Here is a 26,423-nt window from a genome sequence, read left to right on the forward strand (position 1 = left end):
ACAGCACCTTGACTGATTGTTTAATAAAAAATCTAAGCAAGAAGTCATTCCTTTGCACAAAAGCATTCAGTTGTTTCCTTCTTGTTCTGAGTAAAAAGCAAAGTCCTTACAAGGCCCCTCAGCACCTGACCCCTGGTTCTTTTCTCCTCTTCATTCTGCTCCAGCACCACTGGCCACCCAGCTGTCCCTGTAATGCCTGATGCCCCGTCTGCTTTGTGTGCCCCTTCCCCAGATATCTCCATGGCTTCTGCCTCCATGTTTTCATGCAGGTGCTGGTTTGTGAGCCCTACTCTGCTTAGCTTTTTCAGCAGTGAGAGATTCTCTCCTGCTCCCCCCCTATCCTTTTCCACACCACTTTTTCTCTTCTTTTTGAGGAACAGGGAGACATGTCCCCCTTGTAGAAATAGTTTACTTATTCATGCTGTTTCTTGTCTGGCTCCTTCACTCATGTTTAAGCTCCACAAAAGGAGTCCTTTTATCTCTTACAAACAAAGAACACTCTCACTGTCCAGGAGTGGGCCAGTTGTGTGCACACATTTCATAACATTTGTTGAATGAATGCACTTGAACCTGGCTGCATGAGAACATTCTCCCTCCATTCCAAAGTGTGCCCTTGGAAAGTGAAAGCTCTTGGTGCTCATGTCTCAGGCTCACTCAGGAGGCAGGAGACTCAGGCCCTCCCCTGGGAATTGAGCCCTGTTTGTAAAACCTGTCCCTACATGCCACTAGCTTGGCCATTTCCCTCACTGACCCACCTATCTCTGGGGTCCCATCTTGCTTATGTTTGTTTTAGTTTCAGCAGTTAAGGTGTGGTAGAATTGCCTCCATGTCCCTTCTACCCAGCTCCTCTGTCCCTTAGATTTAAGGGTTATCAGAGGTTCTCTTTGAAACAGTCTGCAATGGATGTTGGTATTTCACTTAACTGATTCTTTACAAAGCCCTGTCCAAAATACAGCCTTCTACATGTGCAGGTGTCACGTGTCCTTGTTGCGCAAGCTCCTGCTGGCCCAGCAGATACATCCTCACTCTCTCCCAGAAAATAACTGTTCTGTGGTCGTTATAGGCCTCTGGCACACTCGTGTTATACTGAATGTTAAAGTTGTGACTTTAATGTGAATTAATACCTGCTTGTTCTGTTTCTCTTTAGAACTAAAGGTGGTCCACAGATTGCTTATGAACGCAGCTTTAGGTGGAAGCTTGCTCACTTCCGTTATCTGTGCCAGGTACTGCATTGCTAAATGAGTCTCATATCATAGTATTTAGTTGTATTTTTACACATGTGTCTACTAAGCTTACATGATATGGTAATGCTATTTTTGTTTTTAGTCCAATGCACTACCCAGTCATGTAAAGATCAACGTGTCCCGACAGACATTGTTTGAAGATTCCTTTCAGCAGGTAAGAAAAACTTTACCAGAGTAACCCAGCATGAGCTGTCTTATTGTGAGGGACAGTGAGGACTTTAGATATTTTAACCACCCAGAATGCAGCTGTAACAGTGACTATCTTACTGAATGCCCATTATTGTCACAGTTGTAACAAACCTCATCGGGCCTGGGGGGATTGCCATGTGCATGGCACTGTCATTTAATTCATCCCCACAACATCCTTCCATTTCTCAGCCAGAGGTGCTGAGGCTGAGACAAAGTCATTCTACCATGAATGAGATTGCTAAACTAAACCTTAAACAACTTCTGGGACAAAATGACACATTTTGACACTTATTTTGCTAAGACTTTTTAACTTAAAAAACACAAAGTCTTGGTAATATTACCAAATTAAAATTTAATAGGTATAGATACTGTTGCCATGTGAGTATTCCTTTAATAACCCTCCTGCTGATTTCTGAGTAAATGTCATGCTCTAATCGAGCCCTGTGTGGACTCACTTTTTAAGCTGGTAGTCCCTGCTCACCTCCCTCCCAGCCCCCTTACAGAGCTTTTTTTGGTAATTGATTCTTTCTGCTGACATTTTGTACCACCTGATGGACTGGAATGTCACTACACGGGAGCACAGATTGTCTTGTTGACTGTGGTTGTGCCTGGAACAGCCCAGCACATAGTAGGTGCTCAGGAAACACTTGGTAAGCAGATAAATGAGTGTAATATGTTTACTCACCTGAGTCCTATGCAGAATATTTAAAGATAAAACATCAGAATCTTGACAGTTCTTTTTATTGTGATAAGTTGGAGAATAATTCATGTAAGTCATTTCAATCCCTGCAAAGCACTCCCATGAGGACCCGGAAGGCCCTGTGTGGACACCACAGGCACAGGCTTGAAAGGAACAGAGCACTCTGAAGTCAGGATGCTCTTGTCCTACCTTACTTTGACCAGCTATTGAGAGAGGACAGGCCACTTACTATAGTTACTCTTCAGACTTGTCTTTTGGTTTGAGTTAGTAAATTCTTAGCAAAGTAAGTGTCAAATTATTCTACCTGTTCCAAGCTCTATCTAAGCTTTATTTTGGTTTGTGTACATCCAGATTCATGGGGGTTTTGTTTTGCTCTGTGCTTTGCCTGGGAGAATTGTGGTCTATTTGACGGGCAGGACCAGCCCGTGCCACCATGTGCGAGGGCCCTGACCATGCATGCCGGCCTCAGGTTGGGTTCTGACACGTGTGAGGAATTCATTGTTATCCAAAAGTGAAGTCTGTTTACTATATTAACCTTAATATAAGCCATTAAGGATTATGAAATTGGTTATAGGTATTGTTTTAAGACATCCTATGCATAAACGCATCATATTATAAATCATTGCTACAAAGAAGTTCCTTTCCTACTGAGAAATGGAATGTCTGTATAAGCAGGACCCAAAACGAGATCTTCTACTTATCATTTAGTGTTGCTAGTCAGAAAAAGTTGCAAGTCACCTTTTACAAGATTTTCGTAAAATTTGGGATTGACAGGGAGAGGGAATAGTATCTAACCTTAAAGCTTTCCCTGCCAGACTGTTCCTCTCCTGCCACTGACCCAAAGTAGAGCCAACACTCAGTACAAGAAGACATGACATGAGAGTAAGAGCTAGTAGCACAAGGCACACCTTGATCACTTTGTGGAGCAAATCGATTGATGTTTAGAGTTAAAGGCATTGTGGTATGACATAAGGAAATGTGTAATTTTGAAAATACAGATGAAATTTAAGTTGAATTGTTTTGGAAGAAATTTGTGCCGTATTATATGTGTTTAAATGTCCCATGTTTTTGTTTTTAATTAGATTATGGCATTAAAACCCTATGACTTGAGGAGGCGATTATATGTAATATTTAGAGGAGAAGAAGGACTTGATTATGGTGGTTTAGCAAGGTAAAATAAAATATCTGCTTCTAAACAGTGTGGCTCCATTTATGCAATGGATGTATTCTTGATAAGATATATTTTTAATAGCAATCCAAGATTATTTTTAAAAATTAAAATTAAAACACACAGTTCTGTAGATAACTACTATTAGTACTCTTGGTTATCCTAAACATTTTCTCTGCACATATATAAATTTGTGTCTGTTTATGAGATTTGTGCATTTGCTGGTTTGTTTTTTTTAATATATTTATTGATTATGCTATTACAGTTGTCCCATTTCCCCCCCTTCACTCCACTCCATCCTGCCCACCCCCTTCCTCCCACATTCCCCTCCTAGAGTTCATGTCCATGGGTGATATTTATAAGTTCTTTGGCTTCTACATTTCCTATACTATTCTTACCCTCCCCCTGTCTATTTTCCACCTAACATTTATGCTACTTACACTCTGTACCTTCCCCTCCTATTTCCCCCTCTCAATCCCCTGTTGATAACCCTCCATGTGATCTCCATTTCTGTGGTTCTGTTCCTGTTCTAGTTGTTGGCTTAGTTTGCTTTTGTTTTTGTTTTAGGTGTGGTTGTTAATAACTGTGAGTTTGCTGTCATTTTTACTGTTCATATTTTTTATCTTCTTTTTCTTAGATAAATCCCTTTAACATTTCATATAATAAGGGCTTGGTGATGATGAACTCCTTCAACTCGACCTTATCTGAGAAGAACTTTATCTGCCCTTCCATTCTAAATGATAGCTTTGCTGGATAGAGTAACCTTGGATATAGGTCCTTGCCTTTCATGACTTCCGATACTTCTTTCCAGCCCCTTCTTGCCTGTAAGGTCTCTTTTGAGAAATCAGCTGACAGTCTTATGGGAACTCCTTTGTAGGTAACTGTGTCCTTTTCTCTTGCTGCTTCTAAGATTCTCTCCTTCTGATTAATCTTGGGTCATGTAATCATGATGTGCCTTGGTGTGTTCCTCCTTGGGTCCAGCTTCTTTGGGACTCTCTGAGCTTCCTGGACTTCCTGGAAGTCTATTTCCTTTGCCAGACTGGGGAAGTTCTCCTTCATTATTTGTTCAAATAAGTTTTCAATTTTTTGTTCTCCCTCTTCTCCTTCTGACACCCCTGTAATTGTTGGAATATTTAAAGATGTCCTGGAGGTTCCTAAGATTCTCATTTTTTTGAATTCTTGTTTCTTCATTCTTTTCTGGTTGGATGTTTCTTTCTTCCTTCTGGTCCACACCATTGATTTGAGTCCTAGTTTCCTTCCCATCACTACTGGTTCCCTGTACATTTTCCTTTATTTCACTTAACATAGCCTTCATTTTTTTCATCTAATTTGTGACCAAATGCAACCAATTCTGTGAGCATCCTGATTACCAGTGTTTTGAACTGTGCATCTGATAGGTTGGCTATCTCTTCGTTGCTTAGTTGTATTATTTCTGGAGCTTTGATCTGTTCTTTCATTCGGGCCATTTTTTTTTGTCTTGGTGTGCCTGTTACATGAAGGGGCAGAGCCTTAGGTGTTCACCATGTTGGGGTAATGCTGGTTACTGCGCTGTGATGCTGTATGTGGGGGAGGGGTTGAGAGGGAGCAATAGTGCTTGCTCCACTCTCTGCCGGATTTCAGTCACTCCCTCTGCTACCCATAATCAAACTGTGCCTCTCTAGTGCTGATTCCCAAATGGGCGGGCTTGTGCATGCTCTAGGCCCCTGTGGGTCTCTGCAACGAACTTTCCTGTGAGGCTGGGAGTTTCTACTGCTGCCGCAACCCCCATGGGTGTTTTCAATCAGAGGTTTGAGGCTTTATTTCCCCCATGCTGGAGCCCTGGGTTGCGCAGTCTGTTTAGCTATCCCGCTGTTCCTCCTGGTTTATCTATGCACGTGAGTGTGGGGCTGTGGGGTCTGCTAGCAGTCGCACTGCCTGCCCCCTTCCACAATCCGCCACCTCGCTGAGTTCGCCAGCCGCGGCTTTGCTGCGAGTCCTCTCTGTCCCTCCTACTGGTCTGGATGAATGTTTCTTTGTCTCCTTGGTTATCACACTTCCATGCAGTTCGATTTTCTGTCAGTTCTAGTTGTTTTTTGTTTTTAAATTGTTGTCCTCCTTTTGGTTGTGCGAGGAGGCGCAGTGTGTCTACCTATGGCCGGAAGCTCCATTTGCTGGTTTTTTAAACAATTGATCATACAGTGTGAACAATATAGAAGCTTGGTTTTGTTATTTTATATAATATGAACATTTGTTATTTTACATAATTATAATTTTATAGAATCTATACGTAGCTATTACTCTTTTCATTTAATGGCTGCACAATATTTCATTATATGGAGATATCATAATGTATGGATCAGCATGTATAAAGTTGTTTGTTATTTTTCACTGTTGTAACAGTATGTGTTGGTTTTATGTTTGTGTTGTTAATCCAGCCTGAGTCTTTTTGAGAATAAAGTTTTCCACATTCACTCAATATGTTGTTAACAGTAGATACTTGTGAAGCAATGATTGGGGAATTCTTTTAATGTTTTTTTTTTTAATTGCTTTACCCACACATAATATGACAATAATTTGTTTTTTTAGCAAAACACTTCCATTAAATCTTTCCAAAGAATTAAACTTGCTTTTCATAGAAACAACTCTCTTTTTGAACTCACATTTCATAAGTATACAGAGTTACAAAATCATAGCTTTACTGCAGCAGGGAAAAAGAGATGTGGGACTGGGCACCACTGCTGGGAGTATATAAGAGGGATTATTAGTGTTGGTTGTATTAGCATATTTTCTCATCTAAAACATTATTAAGGAAGTTTTTTAAAGAAAAGAAACACTACCTGTCACAATAAATGTTATATTACATCTATCTATTGTGCTATATTTCAATTTCAGAAATGCTCAGACATTAAAAAGAAAGGTACATCTTAGAAATGAAATATGGTATTATTTTTACAGTGTCTGCCTTTATAACATTCATTCTGGTCGAACCCTTATTTACCTCAACTATTTTGGTTTAGTTTTATATTTTGACAGTTTTACTGCATATAGTTAGTTCCTCCATACCATAATTTTCTTATTCCCAAATTCTTTGTTTTGATTCGTGTGTTGATTTTGGTTTATTCAGGAATTCAGAATTTACAAGGGTGGTATATTCCTGCAGTTTTCAGAATGTGTTTTCTGTTGCTTTTGTATATAAATATCAGCTTCAGCAGATGTCAATTTCATGCACAATGATTCTGTGGACATTGCCTCCTGTCCTCTAGCATGAATGTGAGTGCTGCCAGTGGGAGCCCAGCTCTCCTAGGAAAACAGTTTTCTCTGGGGGCCCACACAGTCCTTATCCTTGAAATTTGTTTATTTCATTGTTGATTGCTTTATATCTTTTTTTTTTTTTAGGAACATATTGAGGACTTTTTTAATTTAAGGGAAATTTTCTTCTCTTATGTCTTTGAACATTTTTTCTGTTCTGCATGTTCCATTTTCTGGAGGAACATCAGTCATGGGCATGTGGAGTCAGCCATACATGCCTATTATTTTTTTTCTCTGCTTTCTTTCTCTTTGCACTGTTCCATTTTGTTTTGGTTTTTCTCACACCTGTTCCCATGTCTGGGTTTGCAGTGCTGCCTGCCTTCTGCTGCTTTTGCTGTGATTTCCTTTATTTTCTACTAGCTCATCTGTTGCCTTATGATTTTTTTGAACTCCTGTGTCTTTTTAGTTAATGAGGGTGTTACGAGAGGGGTGTGCTGAACGTGACTTTACCTCTCGCTAGTTAGAATGTCTCCCTCTTTCCTGCTGTCAGGTATAGGTCAGATGCCATGTGAATGCCCTCCTTCTGAGTGGATTCAGTTTTCTCTGGGCTGCTTTTGCTGGCAGTGATGTGCAGCAACCAGAAACTTTGTTCCTAGTTTTTGTGTTTGAGCGAGCACATTCTCAACAGATCTCTCCAGCCCTCTTCCCTGGGGCATGCCTTATTACTTCACCTATCCATTTGGTTCAGCTACTGTGTTCGGACTGGATTTAGTTTTGGGAATTGGTACCTATTTCTTAGTTGATTTTGTTTGGGAACTCCCTTCTGTACCTTTCAGGCATTTCTGAGATTACGTTTTAAAATCTCTAGAAAAACATTTGTAAACAGCCTGCCAGGCCGGATCTAGCCTGCATAGGAGTGAGCCCCATTTTTATTTAAATTTTACTCGACAACATTAAAGAAAATTCCTACATTATGCTTAAGAATCAAGATTTCTGGCTTCTTTAAAAAAACATTAGACCCACATTGCCACTTTCTCACGTGGCATCAATTGGCTGAATCAGAGGAGCTGCCTCCCCCTGCCCCCTGTGGTCTAGTGGACACTCTTTCACTCCTGTGCCCATCACTGCCCCTTTGTCTAAGGACTGTGATTATATGCCCAGAAATCATTTTTCTTTAAAGCCAATATGACTTTGATCAGGGATACAGTAGAAAGCAGGAGCTTGTGGGTAAGTAGTAAATTAAGGCCCCTTGTTCCCAATCAACGATTACTGCAGGCATCCAGGTTTAGAGCCCTGCTTTAGAAGAAATTGCTATTTAGGAGCCTTTTGCAAATTGAGCTTATTTTGTTATATAAATTATTAGTCTTTCTTCTAGTTATATTTCAGGTATTAGACCTTTATAAATGAGGCAAACTAGGTAGCAATTTAGAGAATGTTTATCACATCTAAAGATTTCACCTTTTTAATTTTAGTTCCATTTTTAATGCTTTGGCGCTAAAACTAAAAGTGTTCCACAGCAGCAGTGCTGTGTATCTCCATATTACCAGCAAATAGTTCTTAGAACCTAATGTGTGTAGTCCTACAATGCCTGTAAGAGTTAAGGTTACAAAAATGTATTAAAAGGTCGCTCTTTCTCTTGAGGGGCTTATACTCTGGTAGATGGGGCTGGACATCTGCAGAAAAAGGAATACAATTGTGAAGTTTTACCAGTTACTGGTACACATAATACTCTGGAAATAACTTCACAAAACTGCACAAAGTGAGATGGATCTAAGCAGGACTTGAAGGAAAATGCGGGCCCCCTGCCGAGGTGGAGTTGGAGCTGAGGGGATAGGGGACATACACAACAAGTCTCCAGAGAAGTGAGAGTACTAGTTGTGGTGACACCAGCTTTTTATTTGGCAGTGCAGGACTGGCCAGAATTTTGTATATTTGGTCTGGTTTTAAATCCATGTGCATGTGAATGCTAAGAAATGATCTTACCTTATTTTCTCTAGAGAATGGTTTTTCTTGCTCTCACATGAAGTCCTAAATCCCATGTACTGCTTGTTCGAGTATGCTGGCAAGAACAACTACTGTCTGCAGATCAACCCTGCATCCACCATCAACCCAGACCACCTTTCCTACTTCTGCTTCATTGGTCGCTTCATTGCCATGGTGAGACTGACCCCAAGATACTCATTTAAACTTCACTTATTTCAAAAGTAGCAAAATGACATGCATTGTCCTTGGTTATATCTGTTCATTGTCATGCAAGTGTCTTGTAAAGCAATGTTCAGGACAGAGGGAATAGCAAACCAGGGATGCTGGAACTGCAGTTCTGATCTCCAGCGGCTTGGCTACAGCGGAGCAGGTACAGGTGTTGTAAGAGCCCAGGCTGATGTGTACCGAGGGACCCTTCAGGCCTTACCTGAAGGACAGTGAGCAGAGAAGCAGCAGGATCCAAGTAACATGGTCTGACATTGACTTTATTGTGCTGACTTTGCTGCTGTGTAGAAGAGACTATAGTTGGGGCAGAAGAGGCCCCAGGAGAAGTGGGGACGTGTGGCAGTGCAGATGAGGGACCTGAGTGGTGCAGCAACGTGGTGGTAGGAAGTGGTTTGCTATTCTGTGTTTGAGCTGACAGGCTCTCAGACTGCTTAGATGCAAGGTGTGAGACAGAATCAAGTGCAGACCTCTGTGTCAGTTTGCAGTTCCATTTCCTAAGGTGGTGGGGTTGTGGCAAGAGCAAACTTGGGGGCTGGGGAATCAAGAATTTGGATTTGGTTTGTTAGGTTTCAGACACCTGTAAACATCCTGGTGGGGGACAAGTAGCCAGCAGGTCAGTCTAGTAATAAGGGGATAGCTAGGTGAGGCTGTGCAGTTGTTTATGGAACAAGTGTGGGCAGACAGGAAGCTCAAGAACATTTATATCAGGGAGATGAGATTAGGAGGAACCAGCAAAAGAGATGAGGTTGAGGAGCAGAGAATCCAGTAAGAATGGTTCCCAGCAAACAAAGGAAGAAAGAACAAAGGATCGTCACCTGGATCAGTGCTGCTGGGCTGAGCACGATGAGGTCTGAGCAGTGACCATTTGGTGTGGCCAGGTAAGAATCAGGAGTGAAAGCCAGAGAAATATAAAGAAGCTTGCTTCAAAGGATCAGAGAGAAGCTAGGCAGTGACTAGAATTGATGCGGGATTGAGAATGGGAGGGACTCACACATTTATCTGCTGTCGCTGCTGATGGAGTGGGAGAGGAAGGAACTGAGAGAGGCCAGTGCAATGAGACCTGGAGGACAAGACCCAGGAGAAGCTTAGTGTGAGCACAGAGGAGTAGTAGTAAGCTGGTCATGAGCACCTATGGGGACCCTGCCAGTCCTCCGATGGCTGTTTCCTGGAAGAGCAGAGCCCACCACTGGCCGAGTAAGTAGGTGTGAACACAGTGGGATATCAGCACCACAGCACTGCTCTGCACTGCACTTAGGGCTGTGGGCAGGAATCAGGCATGTGGTTGTACACCCATTCTGGCATGTTCCAGCACCCAGCCACAGGCTGGCAGCTGAGAGTTGGATTTCGTGACCTTGGGATTTTGAAGGTATGGAATCTAAAGGGAGCATACAGGGACAGTGCAGGGCTGAGAATGAAAAGGTAGCAGTTCTATGGATTAGGTCCTGTGGAGCAGAAATGCCTGCTGTTACTACCACAGGCACTGAGCTGGGTGGAGGTGGATGTGCATCTGAGGTGACAGAGGAATTGCGTGTACTGCTCATCACAGCACCCCTGGCAGGTGCTGAACATTTTTCACTAAGTTAAAGTCTAAAGTCACTGGAAGGACTAAAAGCCAGCCTCAGAAAGGGCTCATCACATGGATTCTGAAACATGTAGGACCAGGCAATTGTATAGAGATCGTGACACTGAACAGATGGAGAGGAGCCCAGACAGCCAGAGGAGACTACCACATGTCATGGGCAGCTGGGGAGGAGGGATCAGTAGGGAGGAACATACCCACCCACTTCCTGGCCTGGTGACATGAGGGGACAAAAAGAAATCGTACCCCTTTGAAAGGACTTGGGGGGAAGCAAGGTCCTCAGAGAAATACCAGACTTTTGTTAGAGCAAGATGCTCGTTTTTTTTTTGTTTGTTTGTTTGGTTTTTTTTATAATCCTCACCCAAGGATATGTTTATTGATGGGGGAGGAGAGGAGAGAGAGAGACATCAATGTGAAAGAAACATTGATCGGTTGCCTCTTGTACATGCCCCGACTGGGAGTCAAACCCACAACTTAGGTATGTGCCCTGACTGAAGACTGAACTCATAACCTTTTGGTGTATAGGACAACACTCCAACTGAGCTGCCCAGGCTGGGCAAGACACTGTTTTTCTAAAGAGAAACAGTTGAGTTTCTGGGAGCTTTTGCTAGTGATGGATTGCGCAGTTTAGAGGACATAGCACAACAGAAGTTGGGGACTGATGGAACTAGGCTCCCCGTGCTGGCTGTTGTCAGAGCAATGAAGGCACAGTGTGCCCAGGGAGGCCTGAACACCCCCAGGAAGAGTGGGAAAAGTCAGGAGTCGGGGAGCCCTTATGCCCTTCCTCCATTCCACATCCAGTTAGGTTAATTGAATTTATAAAGTACATTAGAGTGGGGTTGGTAAAGCTCCTTTATCACCCTTTTACTTATTAATAGGACATGATGTAGCTGAATGTTTGACCTCAGTTAAATAGGTAAAACCATGTGATTTTTCTGTTACCATTGTGCGCTCAATAAGAAAACTATTTTGTAAATTTTAAAATAATTTTTTTGTTTTTCTTGGCAGGCACTTTTCCATGGAAAGTTTATTGATACTGGTTTCTCTTTACCATTCTACAAGCGTATGCTAAGTAAAAAACTGACGATTAAGGATTTGGAATCCATTGATACTGAATTTTATAATTCCCTTATCTGGATAAGGTTTGAAGATTTATCTTTCAATAAGGCATTTTCTTGAAACCAATTTATATGTCTTGTTAATTAGTATGTATATATTTTTATCACCCAGAGACAACGACATTGAAGAATGTGGCTTAGAAATGTACTTTTCTGTTGACATGGAGATTTTGGGAAAAGTTACCTCACACGACCTGAAGCTGGGAGGTGCCAATATCCTGGTGACTGAGGACAACAAGGATGAGTACATTGGGTGAGGTTTCCAGAACATGTTGGCACTAATCCCATGTCTACACCCCAGCTTCCTCCCTCTCTGCAACTCTGGAAGGACTCCACATTCATTCCTTGTCATTTACCTTTTCATCATTTTCTCTCTACTCAACCTATATACATGCTCCACCATACTTCAGAGTTCACGTGTACTATAGTAATTTCCCTCTGTCCTTCTCTGTTCTTGAAGTAAGAGAAGTGTACACTGATCTTCCTTCTCCACAACCACTGGCTTGTGTGTTCCCTTCCTGTGTTAGATCACACGTCACTGCCCTTGGTGCTCCGAGGTTTGTGCAGAGCCCACAGCTGCTTCCTTCCAGAAGAGTGGTTGAGGTGTTCTATGGGGCAGTGTGACATGGACCCTGGCTCTGACTGACCTGCAGGGTTCATCTCCTGGGGCATCTCACCTGCCCTCCCACTTCCAGTCTTAACAGGTGCTCCCACACCGTTTTTAAACTGTCCTCTTGAATCCCATGATCCTACAACCTGTTGTTTCTTCACTTTCAATGATGGTGCCCTCCATCTCTTTCCACTTCCTAAATGTGGATCTCCGTCCAAGGTCCTTCATTCAGCCTGTTTCTCTGGGGAATCTGCTCTCATGACCTCAGTGTTCTGTTAAAGTTAAACCTGAACTTTAGAAATCATTTCCATTTGCCAGCCCGGTAAATGCAGACTTTTCCAGGAAAGAACCAGATAGTAAATATTTCAGGCAGTTTACCACTGCTGCGCCCTGCACTTGGAGCTCAAGCAGTGCAGACAGGATGAGAATAGACCCACGTGGCCGTACTCTGATAAAATCACAGAATACACACTGAAATTTGATTTCATGTGGTTTTCAAATCATGGAATATTCTTTTAACAATTTTTCAACTTTTATAATTAAAAAATATATAAAGACTGTTCTTAGCTCATGGGCTCTGTGAAAAGCAAATTACAGACTATGTTGGGCGCACAGGCTCCTGAATTCCTAAGTGACCCATGGTAAAGTGCTACCATCAGATTTCTCATTTTTTCTACTGCGTCTTCACCCTCCTTCTAGACTTAAGATTCTCAGTGTTACCTTTGTCTGTTCCTTTCAGATTCTTTATGTTTGCTTTCTGTAATTGTTCCCAAAATGGGATCACATAACATACATTACTCTTAGCTTTTGCAGGTCAGGAGAGCTAGATTAACTTGCTTCCTAATAGTTAATCATGGTATGTCCATTCTGTATTACTTGCACCATTGGGGTTGTGTCCAGCTTGGGCCACTACAGACCAGGCAGCAGAAAACTGTAAACATGAATCCAGTCATTCTGCTGTCTCTGTCCTTGTCATGGAGATTTACCAAAAGGGGAGATTTTAGTTAAAGACAATTGAATAGACATGGCTGTGTTGCTTGCTTTCTTTCTTCTTAACCTACAGTTGTTACGGTAGTGTCCCATACTTAGTCAGCCTCATTTTCTCTGAGTATGGAATCACCCATGCCTGTTCCTCTGTATACATGTTGAAGCACATGGAACATTTATCACTTTTACTAGAAAAACATCCTAAGAAAGTATATTCACAAAGGTAGTGAGTAAGGCACCCAGCTTTCTATATTTGTTAAACTTTAAGCTTTCCCCAAAGTCTAATCCAATGGTTATTAAATAACACAACCTAAGCATTTAAAAAGTGCTATCCATGTTCTCAAACATCAGAATCAGTTTAATATTTGTACAATACTTACATAATTTGCTTCTTTGCATTCTACACTTTGTGTTAAGGTAACCACGACTTTAAAAAATCTTTTCTTTATAGTACCTACTATATTAGAGTTAATTTCATATCTAATCTTGAATATAAAATTTTTTGGAGGGTTTTGCTTCAGTCTCTGATACAGGAGCAGACTTTGATCTTGTTTTTTTAATCTGGTTCTTAAAATTAATGTGATAATTCTCTTAGTTGTGATACTTAGTTTTTAGCGCACAAATACGACCGGATAGACAGCTCTTTGGGAAGCGGAAGCCAGCAAGAGCAGAGGATTGAGATATTCCAGGGATATGGCAAATAGTGACAAATAGTGGCCAGAGAGGGGCCTCAAGAGGTAGACACATTGTGCCTTAGTCTAAAGAAACTGCATTATTTCTAAGAAACCTGGATTTTCATCAAAACCCAACAAGATGGGATGATCAGAAGTGGTTTTGGAAGGCTAGTTGTAGCATCTGTGGAGGATGAACTGGGGGGTTATAGATGGGAAGTGAATGAAAGGGGAGGAACCCTGGGTAGGAGGTGGCCCAGGAACTTAGAAGGTGGGGGTTAGAGACCTGAAACAGGCATGACACATAAAAATGAAGGGATGGGTGTCTGAGGACATTACAGGAATGGAGTGGTTCAGAGTAAGTCATTACTTAGACATAGTGTGGAAATAGTAAATGAAGTAGTTAACGATTGAGGTTTCTAGACTGATTGATAGTGGATGTGTTAGCAAGATGTCCAGAGAGATGAATTACAAATGTCTTCATCTCAGGAGAAAAGCAGGATTTGGGGATTTAAGAATTACTGGCTTTTCTATGATAGTTGAATGTGGGGGAGCTTTACTGCTGCCCCCATCCACCACGGATGAGAATAAATCTACCAAGACATGATCTGCTTGGGGAGGAAAGGTGGCCCATCTCTCAGAGGAGAAGGGCCAAGAGCCTTTTCCTCCATGGGCTTTTATTAGGTTCATTTTGCACAGGAATACAGGTAAAGCTCATCAATCATTGTCAGGCAGTAAGGATCAAACAATAGATAACATATAGAGAACTTTGAGGGCTTATTCTGAGTTAAGGTCAGTTAGTTAAAGGGCTATAAAACTTTGTGAAACAAACTCATTTCAGGCCTGGGCCCTTATCATTTAAGCTGAGGGTATAAACAGAGCAGGTTTCACAGGATTTTATGCATTCTTTGTTAGGCCTGATTCCCCTGGGAATCTGCCCTTTCCAGCACAGGACTGCACCACCCTCTGTCATTGTTTCAGGCTTAAGTCAGGCAGGGGAAGTAAGGCAGCCAAGAGATTAGGAGACTTCTGGCAGACAGAATGAGGACTCAGGCTATGTCAAAGCCAAGGGGTAAGGGTCCATCACCCCCTTTTTCTGTAGCCCCCCGAGTCCTTCCCTGTGGGCCTTTTTTGTGACCATGCCTGTCTTAGGTTGTTCCTCCCTTGAGCAGTCTTACCCGTCATTGGCTAACTGGTCAAGCTCAGGGCCAAGCAGGTTGAAGTAAAGTGGGCAGAGATGGCACCCCTGCCAGGAAGATAAGCTTTGTCTCCTTAATTGATTTTGGTCCCAAGGTTTCTGACTCAGCCTTAACCATGGGGGGGTTACAGCTTCTGAAACCAGGCAGGGCGGTTCCCAACAGTTGAAACTTCAGTAATTAATGGAATCGTCTTTAGATAGTTGAGTGACTAGAAGAGTTGAGAAGGTAAGAGGTCTCAGTGACACTCAGTTATAGGACAGATACCCTATAGGACAGGTGGAGGGCCTTCAAGGAATAGGCAGAACCAATCAGCTTGTGGTGCTGCTGGATGGAAAGGGCTCTGAGGACTGGGAATGCTCATGCCACTGCCACGGGTAGCATGTCACACGAGCACAGAAAAAAGGGCACAAGATTGGGCCCCTCCAGTGCCTGGGTGACATTTTGTGAAGGCAGTTGTTTCTTCCTGTGGGAGGAAATGTTGAAAGCCAAATTACAGTGGTTTAAAACTTGAGTGAATGGGAGGTGAGAAGGTGAGGATTGTGAGCTAGGATCCCCTTCTAATGAGTGGTGGCGGGGCAGGGAGGGGCAATGGACTGAAGGGAGTGTTTGAAAAGAGCCATGTGAGCCACATGGGGGCAACTGGACAGAATTGAGGGCTTAAGTCACTGATGAAGGGAGGTTTTGGAGGTAACAAGGATGAAAGGTTGTGTCTGAAACAAGTCAACCACTTTCCTCCTCCACACAGGCAGGGGAGGGGTTGGAAGCAGGGGACGTGGAGAGGCTGCTCCTGCACCAGGGCCTCCACATCCACCTCCCTTCCAGACCTAACTGCCGGCTTTTCTTTCTCCTTCTTGCCTGTCTCCTCTACAGCTGCGTATGACTCCTCTGAATGTTTTGTTTCTGTCTTAAATGATTTCTCCTTTAAGTGTTAGGAAACCTTTGTGTTCTCCAGTAAATCAGTGTCGAGCCTTCTCTAACAGGGATGGGACAGGGATCATAACCTGTCCCATCTGAGGCCTGTAGACAGCGTCCCTGGTGTCCCTGTGACACACCATTGCTTCTCTGTGGAGGACTATGAGTCAGGAGGAAGTGGAGTCCATCTGCTGGCTGTGGCTGCCCTTCCTACTCATGGTGTAGCCTCATCGACAGGGAACTTCTTATGTGTTCTTCACTTTGAAAAGCACCTTGACAGCTGCACGTGTGCTGCAGTGATTTCCTCGTGTAGATGTGTGTTAACTCAAAAACTACACACGTGTGTGTGAGGATTATAGATGGTAGATTTAGGAAAAAATGGACTATTAGGATTTTTACCTAAGCCTTTTACCACATACAAGTGACCTACTTTATATGTCGTCTTTATTTCCAGTTTAATGACAGAATGGCGTTTCTCTAGAGGAGTGCAGGAGCAGACCAAAGCTTTCCTGGATGGTTTCAATGAAGTTGTTCCTCTTCAGTGGCTGCAGTACTTTGACGAAAAAGAATTGGAGGTGAGGCACTTTAACTAGGTATTATAGAGAGTGGGGGCAGGGGCTGTTTGGTGCTTTCACAGAATGCCCAATAGTTTTAAATCATGTGGCACAATCTAGAATCTTCGGGTAGTGTTAATCATTTTTTAATCACAGACTTCACTAAGAATCTGAAGAAAATTAAACTATTCTGGATCCTCAAAACACATAAACCTAAAATGTTCCATGGCACTGATGAAAGCGCTTCCTGGAGGTACCCTGGGGAAAGGGTGTTGGGTAGTGGCTACGGCAGAGGCCCAGAAGGCCATGATGGGCCTGTGCTGGTCCATGGCCCTTGATGATCTTCACATGTTTTCGTGTACAGCCTGAGACATAGTGTGCTGCTTGCAATACATAAAGAGTCTTATGTCCTGTTGGGTACTAACTTGCTTTTAGCTCATAGTGCAGAACTGTGAGAAAACACCCATCCTTTCTTGCTTTGTTTTGATTTTTATTCCTAGTCTGTTCTTTCTTTTCTTCCCCTTGTCTCTCTTAACCCATGAATAATATTCAGTAATAGGTATTCATATCATTACTCAAAGTAATGCCTATTCATAATCATGCCCCTTTTTATAAGTTAAAAATATTTTAAACTTTAAGATGTAACAGTTATTCTTTATAAAAACTCTGACCATACTAGGACTAGACGGGAGATTTCTCAGTTTGATAAAAGGCATCAACAAAGAGAAAGTTTCACATCATTGATTGTCAACTTAGGAAATCTCGAGGAACCTACCAAAAAACTATTTGAAGTAATAGTGAATTTGACAAGACCATAGGGTACAAGGTCCAGTAATTGTATAAATCAATTTTTATCTTCTATTTACTAGCAATGAACAGTTGGAAGTCTCATTTACTGAAGCATAAAAAAAAAATGAACTACTTTAACCAAAGACATGTAAGACCTCTATCCTAAAAACCCAAACATTGCTCACGAAAATTAAGGGTAACTGGAATAAGTGGAGAGGTATATCAGGTTATATATCGAAAGATTCAGTATTGTAAAAATGTCATTTCTCTCCAAATTAATCTGTATATTCAACACAACCCCAGTCAACATCCCAGCAGAATTTTTTTGTAAAAATTGATAGGACGATTCTAAAATTACTAGGGAATACAAAGGCTCTAGATCAGCCAAAACAGTTTTGAAAAAGGACAAACTTGGAGGCTGTGCAGTACCTGTGTTCAAGAATTGTTAGCACCCTGGCAACAACGTGGTCTTTGTGAAAGGGGAAACAAACAGATCAGTGGAACATTGTAAAGTCCAGAGATAGACCCGTATGGAATTGTCATTTGATATTTAACAGAAGTGATGATACATTTCAGTGGGGAAAGGGAAAGTCTTCTGAACAAAGGACGTTGGATCACCAGGATATCCATGTGGAAGAAAATTACCCTCAACTCTTGCCTCAGCCCATAAAAAAAGATTAACTTAAAATAAGTCAAAACATAAATATGAAAGCTAAAAATAAAACATGGAAGCAAAATGTTGGTGTAGGCATTAATTTCTTAGAACACAAAAAAACTATAAACCATACAAACAGGTTAAATTTGACTTCACCAAAACTGAAACTTTCTCCTCTTCAAAGTGTTTACTTAAAAGACAGCCCACATATGGCATCAGATATTGACAAAGGCTTGTTTAGCACAAGGGCAGTGACAGCAGGTAAATGCCTGAAAGGTACTCCTTAGTCCCTAGAAAGTGCAAGTGAAAGACCCATGAAGTCCACTTTGGGACCATTTAGTTCTACTACCATGTTAGACATACCTCACCCTCATGCCCTGGCCACTCAGCTATTAGGTATTTACCCAAGTGAAAGGAAATACAAATCCACAAAAGACTTTTCTGTAATGTTCATCACAACTTTATGCCTCAAAGCCCAAAATCTGAAGTAATCTAAACATCCACCAACAAGTGAATGGATAAAGTGTTGTATGTTCATATATAGAAATACACCCCAGTGATATGAAACAGTGCTGGTACCCACAGCACCAGGTATAACATTGTGTTGGGTGGGGAACAAACAAGACTGTGCACACTGTGTGCCACATTCTTGAGAATCCAGTCATTGGTCACCTAGCACCAGATGAGGGTGGTGGCTTTTTGACTGCAAAGGAGACATCATGGAAACGTTATGCATCTCTATTGCAGTGGTGGTTATGCGGGGGGGGGGGGGGGGGGGGGGGGGGGGGTGTGTGTGTGTGTGTGTGTGTGTGTGTGTGTGTGTGTGTGTGTGTGTGTGTGTGTGTGTGTGTGTGTGTGTGTGTGTGTGTGTGTGTGTGTGTGTGTGTCAAAGCTCATCTAACTCTATACTTAAAATGTGCATCTTGTTGTCTGTAAATTATAGTTCAGAGTTGATGTGTGAGAAGTATCATATGTACCATACTATTCTGTTACACACAAAATAGTTTCATCCCACGTATAATAAGTTAGCATTATTTGAAAACTTGACATACATAGAATATTTTATTCACAAATCCTGGATAAATGAAAACAGGTTAGTATCTTTTTAAGGAGATAAGAGCACAAACTTTTAAAAAGCAAAAATACATGTTTGAAATGCATCAATAATTTGGATACCTAATTTAGGGTGTATTTATAGTAAAGGGAAATACTCTTTTAACACACCTATTTTCTTGAATAGCAGCTAGGTTGTTTTCTGAGTTCAGAAAACATAGATAAGGTACCAAAGAATCTTGCATGATAAATAGCCATAAATGTTGTGGATTTGCTTACTGTGCCCATGGTCGTGCACATGGGGTCATAGTTCTTATTTCCAAGTCCTGACCACAACTGAGACTGTGCTCCCCCCGCCCCAGGTTATGCTCTGTGGCATGCAGGAGGTCGACCTGGCTGACTGGCAGAGAAATACTGTGTATCGACATTACACAAGAAACAGCAAGCAGATCATTTGGTTTTGGCAGGTATTTGCTTTTATTTTTTTTTGAAACAAAGTACTTAAGATATTTTCTAATGAACAGCAATTTAAAAGGTTTTTTTAATTTTTATAATTGACACCAAGTTGAGACTTTTGGACATGATTTTTTAGTCGTTGAATTCCAGACCAAAAGTGAGTATGTGGCTTTGTTTGGGTGGCTCAGTTGGAACGTCATCCCATACAGCAAAATGTTGCACAGGTGGGGGTGGTGGCAGTTCAGTCCCCAGTAAAAGCACTCACCTAGGGTTGTGGGTTTGATACCAGTTGGGGCGCTTATGGGAAGCAGCCTGTCAATGTTTCTGTCTCTTTCTCTGTCCTTCTCTTCCTCCCTCCCTCTAAAATCAATAAACATATCCTCCGGTGAGGATTTTTTTTTTTAAGTGAATACATGTCAAAAGATTGCTTATTTTGACCATTTCTGGATGAAAGAATAAATGGCAGAATCTTATACTCTAAGTGATTAATGGTAGTAAGTTTAGGTATAGCATTTTTTCTAGCAATATCAAAGTACTCTACAAATTCTACTTAGTTCTGTAAGTGAAGGAGGAAGTATGTTTTACGAGAAAGTCAAAGCAGACATTTAATTCATCTGAAGGTGACAACATGCTAGGGAATTAGAATAATCCACAGGGTAATGTCCACCCTCTCCTTTCTTGTTCCTTTGTTTTGGCTAAAGCTGCCATCAGGTGGTTTCTGGGCATCCAAGTGATGCATACTGATCTTGATGATAGACTGTTTTTTGTGTTCATTTGAAAATTTAAAATCTCTAGGCCAGGGGGCAGTCTCCACATAAACCTAGTAACTGAGACTCACATAGTGACTGAGCTGGTTTACTGCTTCACTCCCAGGTGCAAAGATAGTGTGGGTATTTGTATTACTAGAAAAAGATTTCCCAAAAGTTGTGTCTTTATGGAAGGATATGTGCCATGTGTTCATCTTAGAGAAATATTTTGACATGCAAAATGGCACATACCAGAGTACTTAGTGCAGCATTATTGGTACACTGACGGAGACAGGAAACACCTGATGTGCATCAGGAGGGGACTGAGTAAATAAACTATAATATATCCATTCTGCAATACTGTGCTCTGCAATCACTCTTCTTAAATGCAGATCAACAAAGACACTGGAGAATGGTTTCGATAGAGCATTAAGGGGGAAGGGAGGTGTGTCTGTGACACTGTCTGCTGGTTCAAAGAAAAATCCGAATGTAGAGGAGCCAGCTCTGAGAAGTGGAGAGCTGAGCAGCTGGAGGCAAAGGCATGGAAGCTGCTGTTACTACCTGTGACTTCAGGCCTGAGTGCAGGGGTCTGCCATTGTTTCTTTAGGCTCATCACGAGCCTGTTCATTTGGATGTGTCTAAATCTGAGGAGCTGACACTTAAACCACGTAAATCCATATGGATTGGGTTGGTTTTTGGGACAGTGGTGAGGTGTATGCCAGACCCACTCATTTGTTTCTTGTGTCCGATGGAGTATGTCAGCACCACCACTGTGCATGGAAACATTGTGGTTGGATTAGTAAATGACTTGTCCTTCCCTAAGTTTAGTCCTGCCTGTAAGGTACATGTCTGCTCTCAGAGTATCCCTGCATTCTTTGACGATGCTCAGACCAATTCAGATCACTGTAACAGCACATAACCCATTTGTGTCCCTCTTTGAAAAGAAACAGTGAACTAGATTATTTGTGGAAGAATGCATACTTTGGGTTTTCATGTATGAAGAGCAAAGTTCGGAAGTGGTGCTGAGTGGGAGGAAGTGGTCATTTTTGAGGGGGTCCCTAAAGGGAAAGTGCAGTTGTTCAGGACAGGACAGGACAGGACAGTGGTTCAGAGCTTACCCAACCTATGTTCAGAGGTTAGTTCTGCCACTTATTAGCCATTTGAGAACACAGTGTTTGGCTCCCTAGGCCTTGTCTCCTTACATGTAATGGGGATGCTAATATAGGACCCATCTCACAGTATTGTGAGGGCTGCACACCCAAGAAGCTCACAACACTGTGCTGGCGGGACCCTCCAGAGGTGACAGATGTAACACCTGTCCTGGTTCCTTGGACCAGTGATGATGTTTCTAAGTTTCTACTTCCTCTCTGTAGTGTTCTCAGCACAGCACAGACTAGCCCTAATACATGGTAAATGCTGCAGCCACTTTTTATCACTTTTCTTTTGAACCAATTTCATTGTTAAATTTCTTATTCTTCAAGTTCACTCTTAATTTTCTGGAAAAAATTTAGGAGCACTTTTAAGTGTCTATTATTTTCATTACTGAAGGTAACTTGGCATTTATTTTACATTAACTTTGACCTTGTTATAGTTTGTGAAGGAGACAGACAATGAGGTGAGAATGCGTCTGCTACAGTTTGTCACGGGGACCTGCCGCCTGCCCCTTGGAGGCTTCGCTGAGCTCATGGGTGAGTGCCACCTCTGTGGGTCACTTTGGTCACTGGCCTAAGGCTCATTCCTGGTGCTATATACATAGGGTGAGACAAGGAAAGCCACCTGCCTGGGTGACCACTGCTCTGCCCCTCATGGTGACGGGGGAGCAGATTTCTGCAGATACTGGCCTTTGCACTGATGTGATGTTTGCTGCTGGGTCCCTGCAGCCAGAAGGAGCTGTTCTTGGCAGAAGCAAGGGACAGTTTAGCTCACTCTATTATCTATGTGATGTGTTATATAACTAGTTTTTAAGACCAAAAAGTTTCAAGGATCAGATAAATTTTATCTTATTTTCCTGCTTTAGGAAGTAATGGGCCTCAAAAATTTTGCATTGAAAAAGTTGGGAAAGACACCTGGTTACCAAGAAGCCACACATGGTAAGTGGGAGAGAGTCCTAAGTGGAAGATGAAAGCCAGTGTTTTCTTTTTTTTAAATATATGACCCAATATAACTGCTAGTTCCTTAGAGTAGCCAGATTTCAGTGTTTAGAATACAGTCACTAATGCAGCATCCTATAACTGAGCACCACCAAATGGTTTCTAGCTAGTTAATCTGACAAGTGTAGCCCTGACTGAACCAATATTTAGAATATCCACTGTCAGTTTGCACTCCTTGGGGAAGGGCACAGAAATGACAGTTCTAGGAAGTCTGTAGAGGGAAATGAAGCTAAGCCATGGTAGACACAGCTGGCTTGGTGGGCACGGAGCCCTCAGAAAAGGCTGTGTTGGAGTTTGATGAACAGCATGCTGTGGAGATGTGGGAAGTGCATTCTTTGTACATGGTTGTTTTCCAAAGACCCTGAAGTGAGAAATTGCAGAAATGACTGGTTTGAAAGGAACAGAGTATGAGTCAGGGGAGAGAGATAAGGGCTTTGGAAATGCAGGCAGTCATTACAGGTCAACTGTGCAGGAGGGCCCCGGGCTCCTCTGAGGAATGTGGGTTTCACTGTAAGGGCAAGTGGAAGCTTCTCAAGTGTTTTAAGTAGGTGATGAGATTCAAGGAAATCCACTGGCCAGAGGAGAGACCAGGGACAGTGAACAGGGAGATAGTACACAACTGTCAGTGTTCCCAGCAGGCAGCGGCCTGATGTGCATGGTTCTCTTCTGTCAGAACTGTGTTCATGCTAAGCCACGCTTTGCCTTTTTATGGTATTCACATCTGCACGCTGGTGGCAAACTGTCACCCCTTTACCAGGTCCTTGTGCCCCATGTGTGATGTTGACAGCAAAAGAAAAAAACCAACAACCCAGGTTCACTGAGGATTGCACTTCATGAGGCTGTGAGAATTGACTTTGTTCATCTGGTATCTAAGCATCTATCTGACGATGGTGCCTGTTGTGAGGGGAGACTCTCAGGGAGCTGCTTGAGTTGAAGACTGACTCAGCTGGCTTTTTTATGAACACTCTCCCATTACTTCAAAGAATGACTAACAAATGGTTTATTCAGACTTCGGTATTTGGCAAATACTTTCTTGAAAGTAGTGAAGTAAGCATGTCACTTCAAGGGAAATTCACAGCATTTGTGGGCGGTGAAGGTTTTGAGCAAAAATTAGAATTTTGGAAAACTTTTATATATGCACGCATATATACATACACACACTATGGGCTTGACAGCTTCCCAAAATTTTTCTAGTGAGATTAGCAGTGTTACAAGATGATTTTTTTTCCTATTACATAATTAAATGTGTCACATTAGAAAATCCTAAGTTGGTGAACCAATATTTGCAAGTGACCAATACATGTCACAAAATCATGTGCAGGTCAAAAAAGATGGTTCAGAGGGCAACACAATCCAAATTTTACATAACAGTACCAAAAGTTCTTGGATAGGATTTCAGAACCCGTATTACATGTAACCTGGTCAAATAGTGTCAAAGAATAATATTCACAATTATCTGAAAAAGTGACTAGAGTCCATCTCTAGTTCCTACTGCACATGTGTGGAGACAGATGTACATTATTTGCTAACCAAGATCATATAGAACAGCAGAGCAAGTGCACAGGTATCAGAGTCCAGACAGTAAAAAGATTTGCAGAAATATAAAACAAGGTCACGTTTCAAAATGAATTATTTTTTAAATTTCTCAGTTTTCACTTCTAATATAGTAGTTATAATTCACATAAACAAAAGCTGTTTTGGGTTCTCAGTACTTTTAAAGTGTGAAAAGGGATCCTGTGACCAGACATTTGCATACCAGCCTAGATTAAATTGGTGAAGCCAGTAGAGGAGGAGTTGCCGAGCCAGGGAGGGAAGGGCATTCCATGAGAGAGAATCCCCAAGGACAGCTGAAAGGAACTACCCTTTGCTGTAATGGGAGGGAGAAAAGTTGGTTGTCACTATAGACAGATTTTAGATTTTGTGAAAGGGAGACAATTATCAACTGTTGCTTTTTGTTTTTTTTCAAAATATAAGGTAAGGTCGCTGGTGAGGGTTGAAGAAAGGAGAAACTTCAGAAAGAGAGAGCTGTCAGGAAGGCAAGGCTGCAGGCAGGATGGGACTGCCTACTGGAAAGGGACACCAATTTACCTACTCCTGGGATGTCCCCCATCAAAGTACAAGAAATGAGAAAGGACAAGGTTGAATTCATTCAGGTTCTGAGTGTTGATTAAGGTCAAAAGAGGGAGAGAGGAGAGACAGGGATGTAAATGTCTTTCAAGGCAGTGATTAAATAGATGGACCACTTTTTCTGAGAAACGTTAAAATAGTCTTATGACTAGGTCTTAAGTCTGAATAGACTGCTCTAACAAATTTAGATACCTTAATAATAGTTTAGTATAGTAACATGTCTCTGTCCTTTTAAATTTTCAAATGTGCTTTTAAAATACTGTACTAGAAATCTTCATTTTATTGAACACACATCTGATTCTGTTTTAGTTTTAATCGCTTGGATCTCCCACCGTATAAGAGTTACGAGCAACTGAAGGAGAAACTTCTTTTTGCAATAGAAGAAACAGAGGGGTTTGGACAAGAATAAATGAGGTTTCTCGTCTTGGGGAACTCTGGTGTTCACATACCCCAGCCAAGAAAAATTGCACAGATAAGTGTAAATAAGCTGTTCGTTCTGTACAGTGAATTTTCTGAACATCTCTAACTATAAATGTTTTCTGTTGTTACACAGAATATGCAAAAGAACTCATCCTTTTCTACTTTATTTATTATTCCCTTGAACTGACTGACCAGGAAAAAGAATTACCCTTAACTTTTGAAGCAAGAGACTTTATTAAAAACAAGTATCTACATCAGCGTGCCCGTAGTGGCTCTAGTTTTATAGAGCTGCTCGGCTGCATCATCACAACAGCGTTCCTGCAGAAGCAGTCTGGATGCCTTCACCTCAGTTCTGCCCCCTCACCTGACATACCCCACGTGGTGTGTGTAGTTGTGTGGCTGTTCAGGAAGATACTGAGGGCCTAGGCCAAATCTGACTTTGAGTATGTTAACTAATGCTGCTGGCTTTTTCTGAAGACAGGTGCTCAAACCTGTCGATTTATTTTAAATAAATAGAATAGTTGAAAATTTCCCCTCTCTGCCACACCACTAAGGAAATGCAGTCAAAGTAACAAACGAAAGCATCCTTACGTGAAAGTCATGTACTGACAGGCCCAGCACCATTCATTCTAGTCTAGAGATGAGAAAAAATCTATTGAGAAGCATAGAGTTTTGTTTACATGTTCCTTCAGGATACCAGGTATTTGTGGGATTAAAAGAATCAGGCATATCTGTGCTTTTGTTTTTAAGTGTGATGGCCTTTTAATTCATAATAAATTGATGCAATTTGATACTTAGGGATGGACATATAAAAGGTAACATGAACTTTTCCATTTTTGTTTTCAAAGTTTTAAGTTCATTAAACCAGATGGACTGAAGAGTTCATTTGAACTCAAATGAGTCTAATGATTTTCTATTCATGAAAATTCTATGTATATGAATTAAATAAGCATATAAACAATCTTTTGGTCCTTCCCCCCTTTCCATATAGATTATTTTTGTCCTAAGTAAATTAACTTAATTGTTTTTTGTTATCAGAGCCATTTTCTGAGCTACAAAGTTGTATAACAAAATCTGATGTGATATTAATGCTACTTTAGCAAACAGGGCTTCCGAATTAATACAAAAATTTAAATTTGTATCTCAATATGCACTGTAAATTTCATTTAAAATTTTTTTATAACCACAGAAGTGACATCCTAGAATGTTAATATATTTCACTGCTGAATACGTACAAAAATCAGTACATAATCTAATTTCCCTCAAGTTTGTTTTGCCAAAACATTTTTTTATATATATTAGATTGTGTTCTGTATTTTTTCAAAACTCACAGTAAAGATGCAATAAAGGCAGTGATCCAGTTGGTTGAATAGATTCCTTTCCCAAATCCTAACCGCTGATATGGGTTATTTTCAAGCCTAAAGAATTTTTGTTTTAGTCCTGGCTGGTGTAGCTCAGTGGATTAAGCGTGGGCCACGGACCAAAGGGTCGTCAGTTCGATTCCTAGTCAGGGCACATGTCTGGGTTGCAGGCCAGGTCCCCAGTGGGGACCATGCAAGAGGCAACCATACATTGATATTTCTGTCCCTCTCTTTCTCCCTTCCTTCCCCTCTCTCTAGAAATAAATAAAATCTTTAAAAAAAATTTAAGAAAAGTTTTT

General features: G+C 41.5%; 1 protein-coding gene across 7 annotated transcripts in view; it reads left to right on the top strand.

Moving 5' to 3' along the window:
• WWP1 (WW domain containing E3 ubiquitin protein ligase 1) overlaps window positions 1-25,738 on the top strand; it is a 108,750-nt gene extending 83,012 nt beyond the window's left edge. For all 7 annotated transcript variants that reach the window (XM_045186130.2, XM_053929920.1, XM_053929921.1 and 4 more), the window contains 11 exons: window positions 1,148-1,223; window positions 1,327-1,398; window positions 3,216-3,304; window positions 8,527-8,686; window positions 11,325-11,458; window positions 11,547-11,687; window positions 16,268-16,388; window positions 19,227-19,331; window positions 21,658-21,754; window positions 22,084-22,156; window positions 24,653-25,738. In XM_045186130.2, coding sequence (XP_045042065.1) covers window positions 1,148-1,223; window positions 1,327-1,398; window positions 3,216-3,304; window positions 8,527-8,686; window positions 11,325-11,458; window positions 11,547-11,687; window positions 16,268-16,388; window positions 19,227-19,331; window positions 21,658-21,754; window positions 22,084-22,156; window positions 24,653-24,752 — 1,168 coding nt within the window. In that variant the 3' untranslated portion in view covers window positions 24,753-25,738. The remainder of the gene's footprint in view (window positions 1-1,147; window positions 1,224-1,326; window positions 1,399-3,215; window positions 3,305-8,526; window positions 8,687-11,324; window positions 11,459-11,546; window positions 11,688-16,267; window positions 16,389-19,226; window positions 19,332-21,657; window positions 21,755-22,083; window positions 22,157-24,652) is intronic.
• The last annotated feature ends 685 nt before the right edge of the window (window positions 25,739-26,423 follow it).

The sequence above is a fragment of the Desmodus rotundus genome, chromosome 8 (assembly GCF_022682495.2).
Source record: "Desmodus rotundus isolate HL8 chromosome 8, HLdesRot8A.1, whole genome shotgun sequence".
In the NCBI taxonomy this organism is placed as follows: domain Eukaryota; kingdom Metazoa; phylum Chordata; class Mammalia; order Chiroptera; family Phyllostomidae; genus Desmodus; species Desmodus rotundus.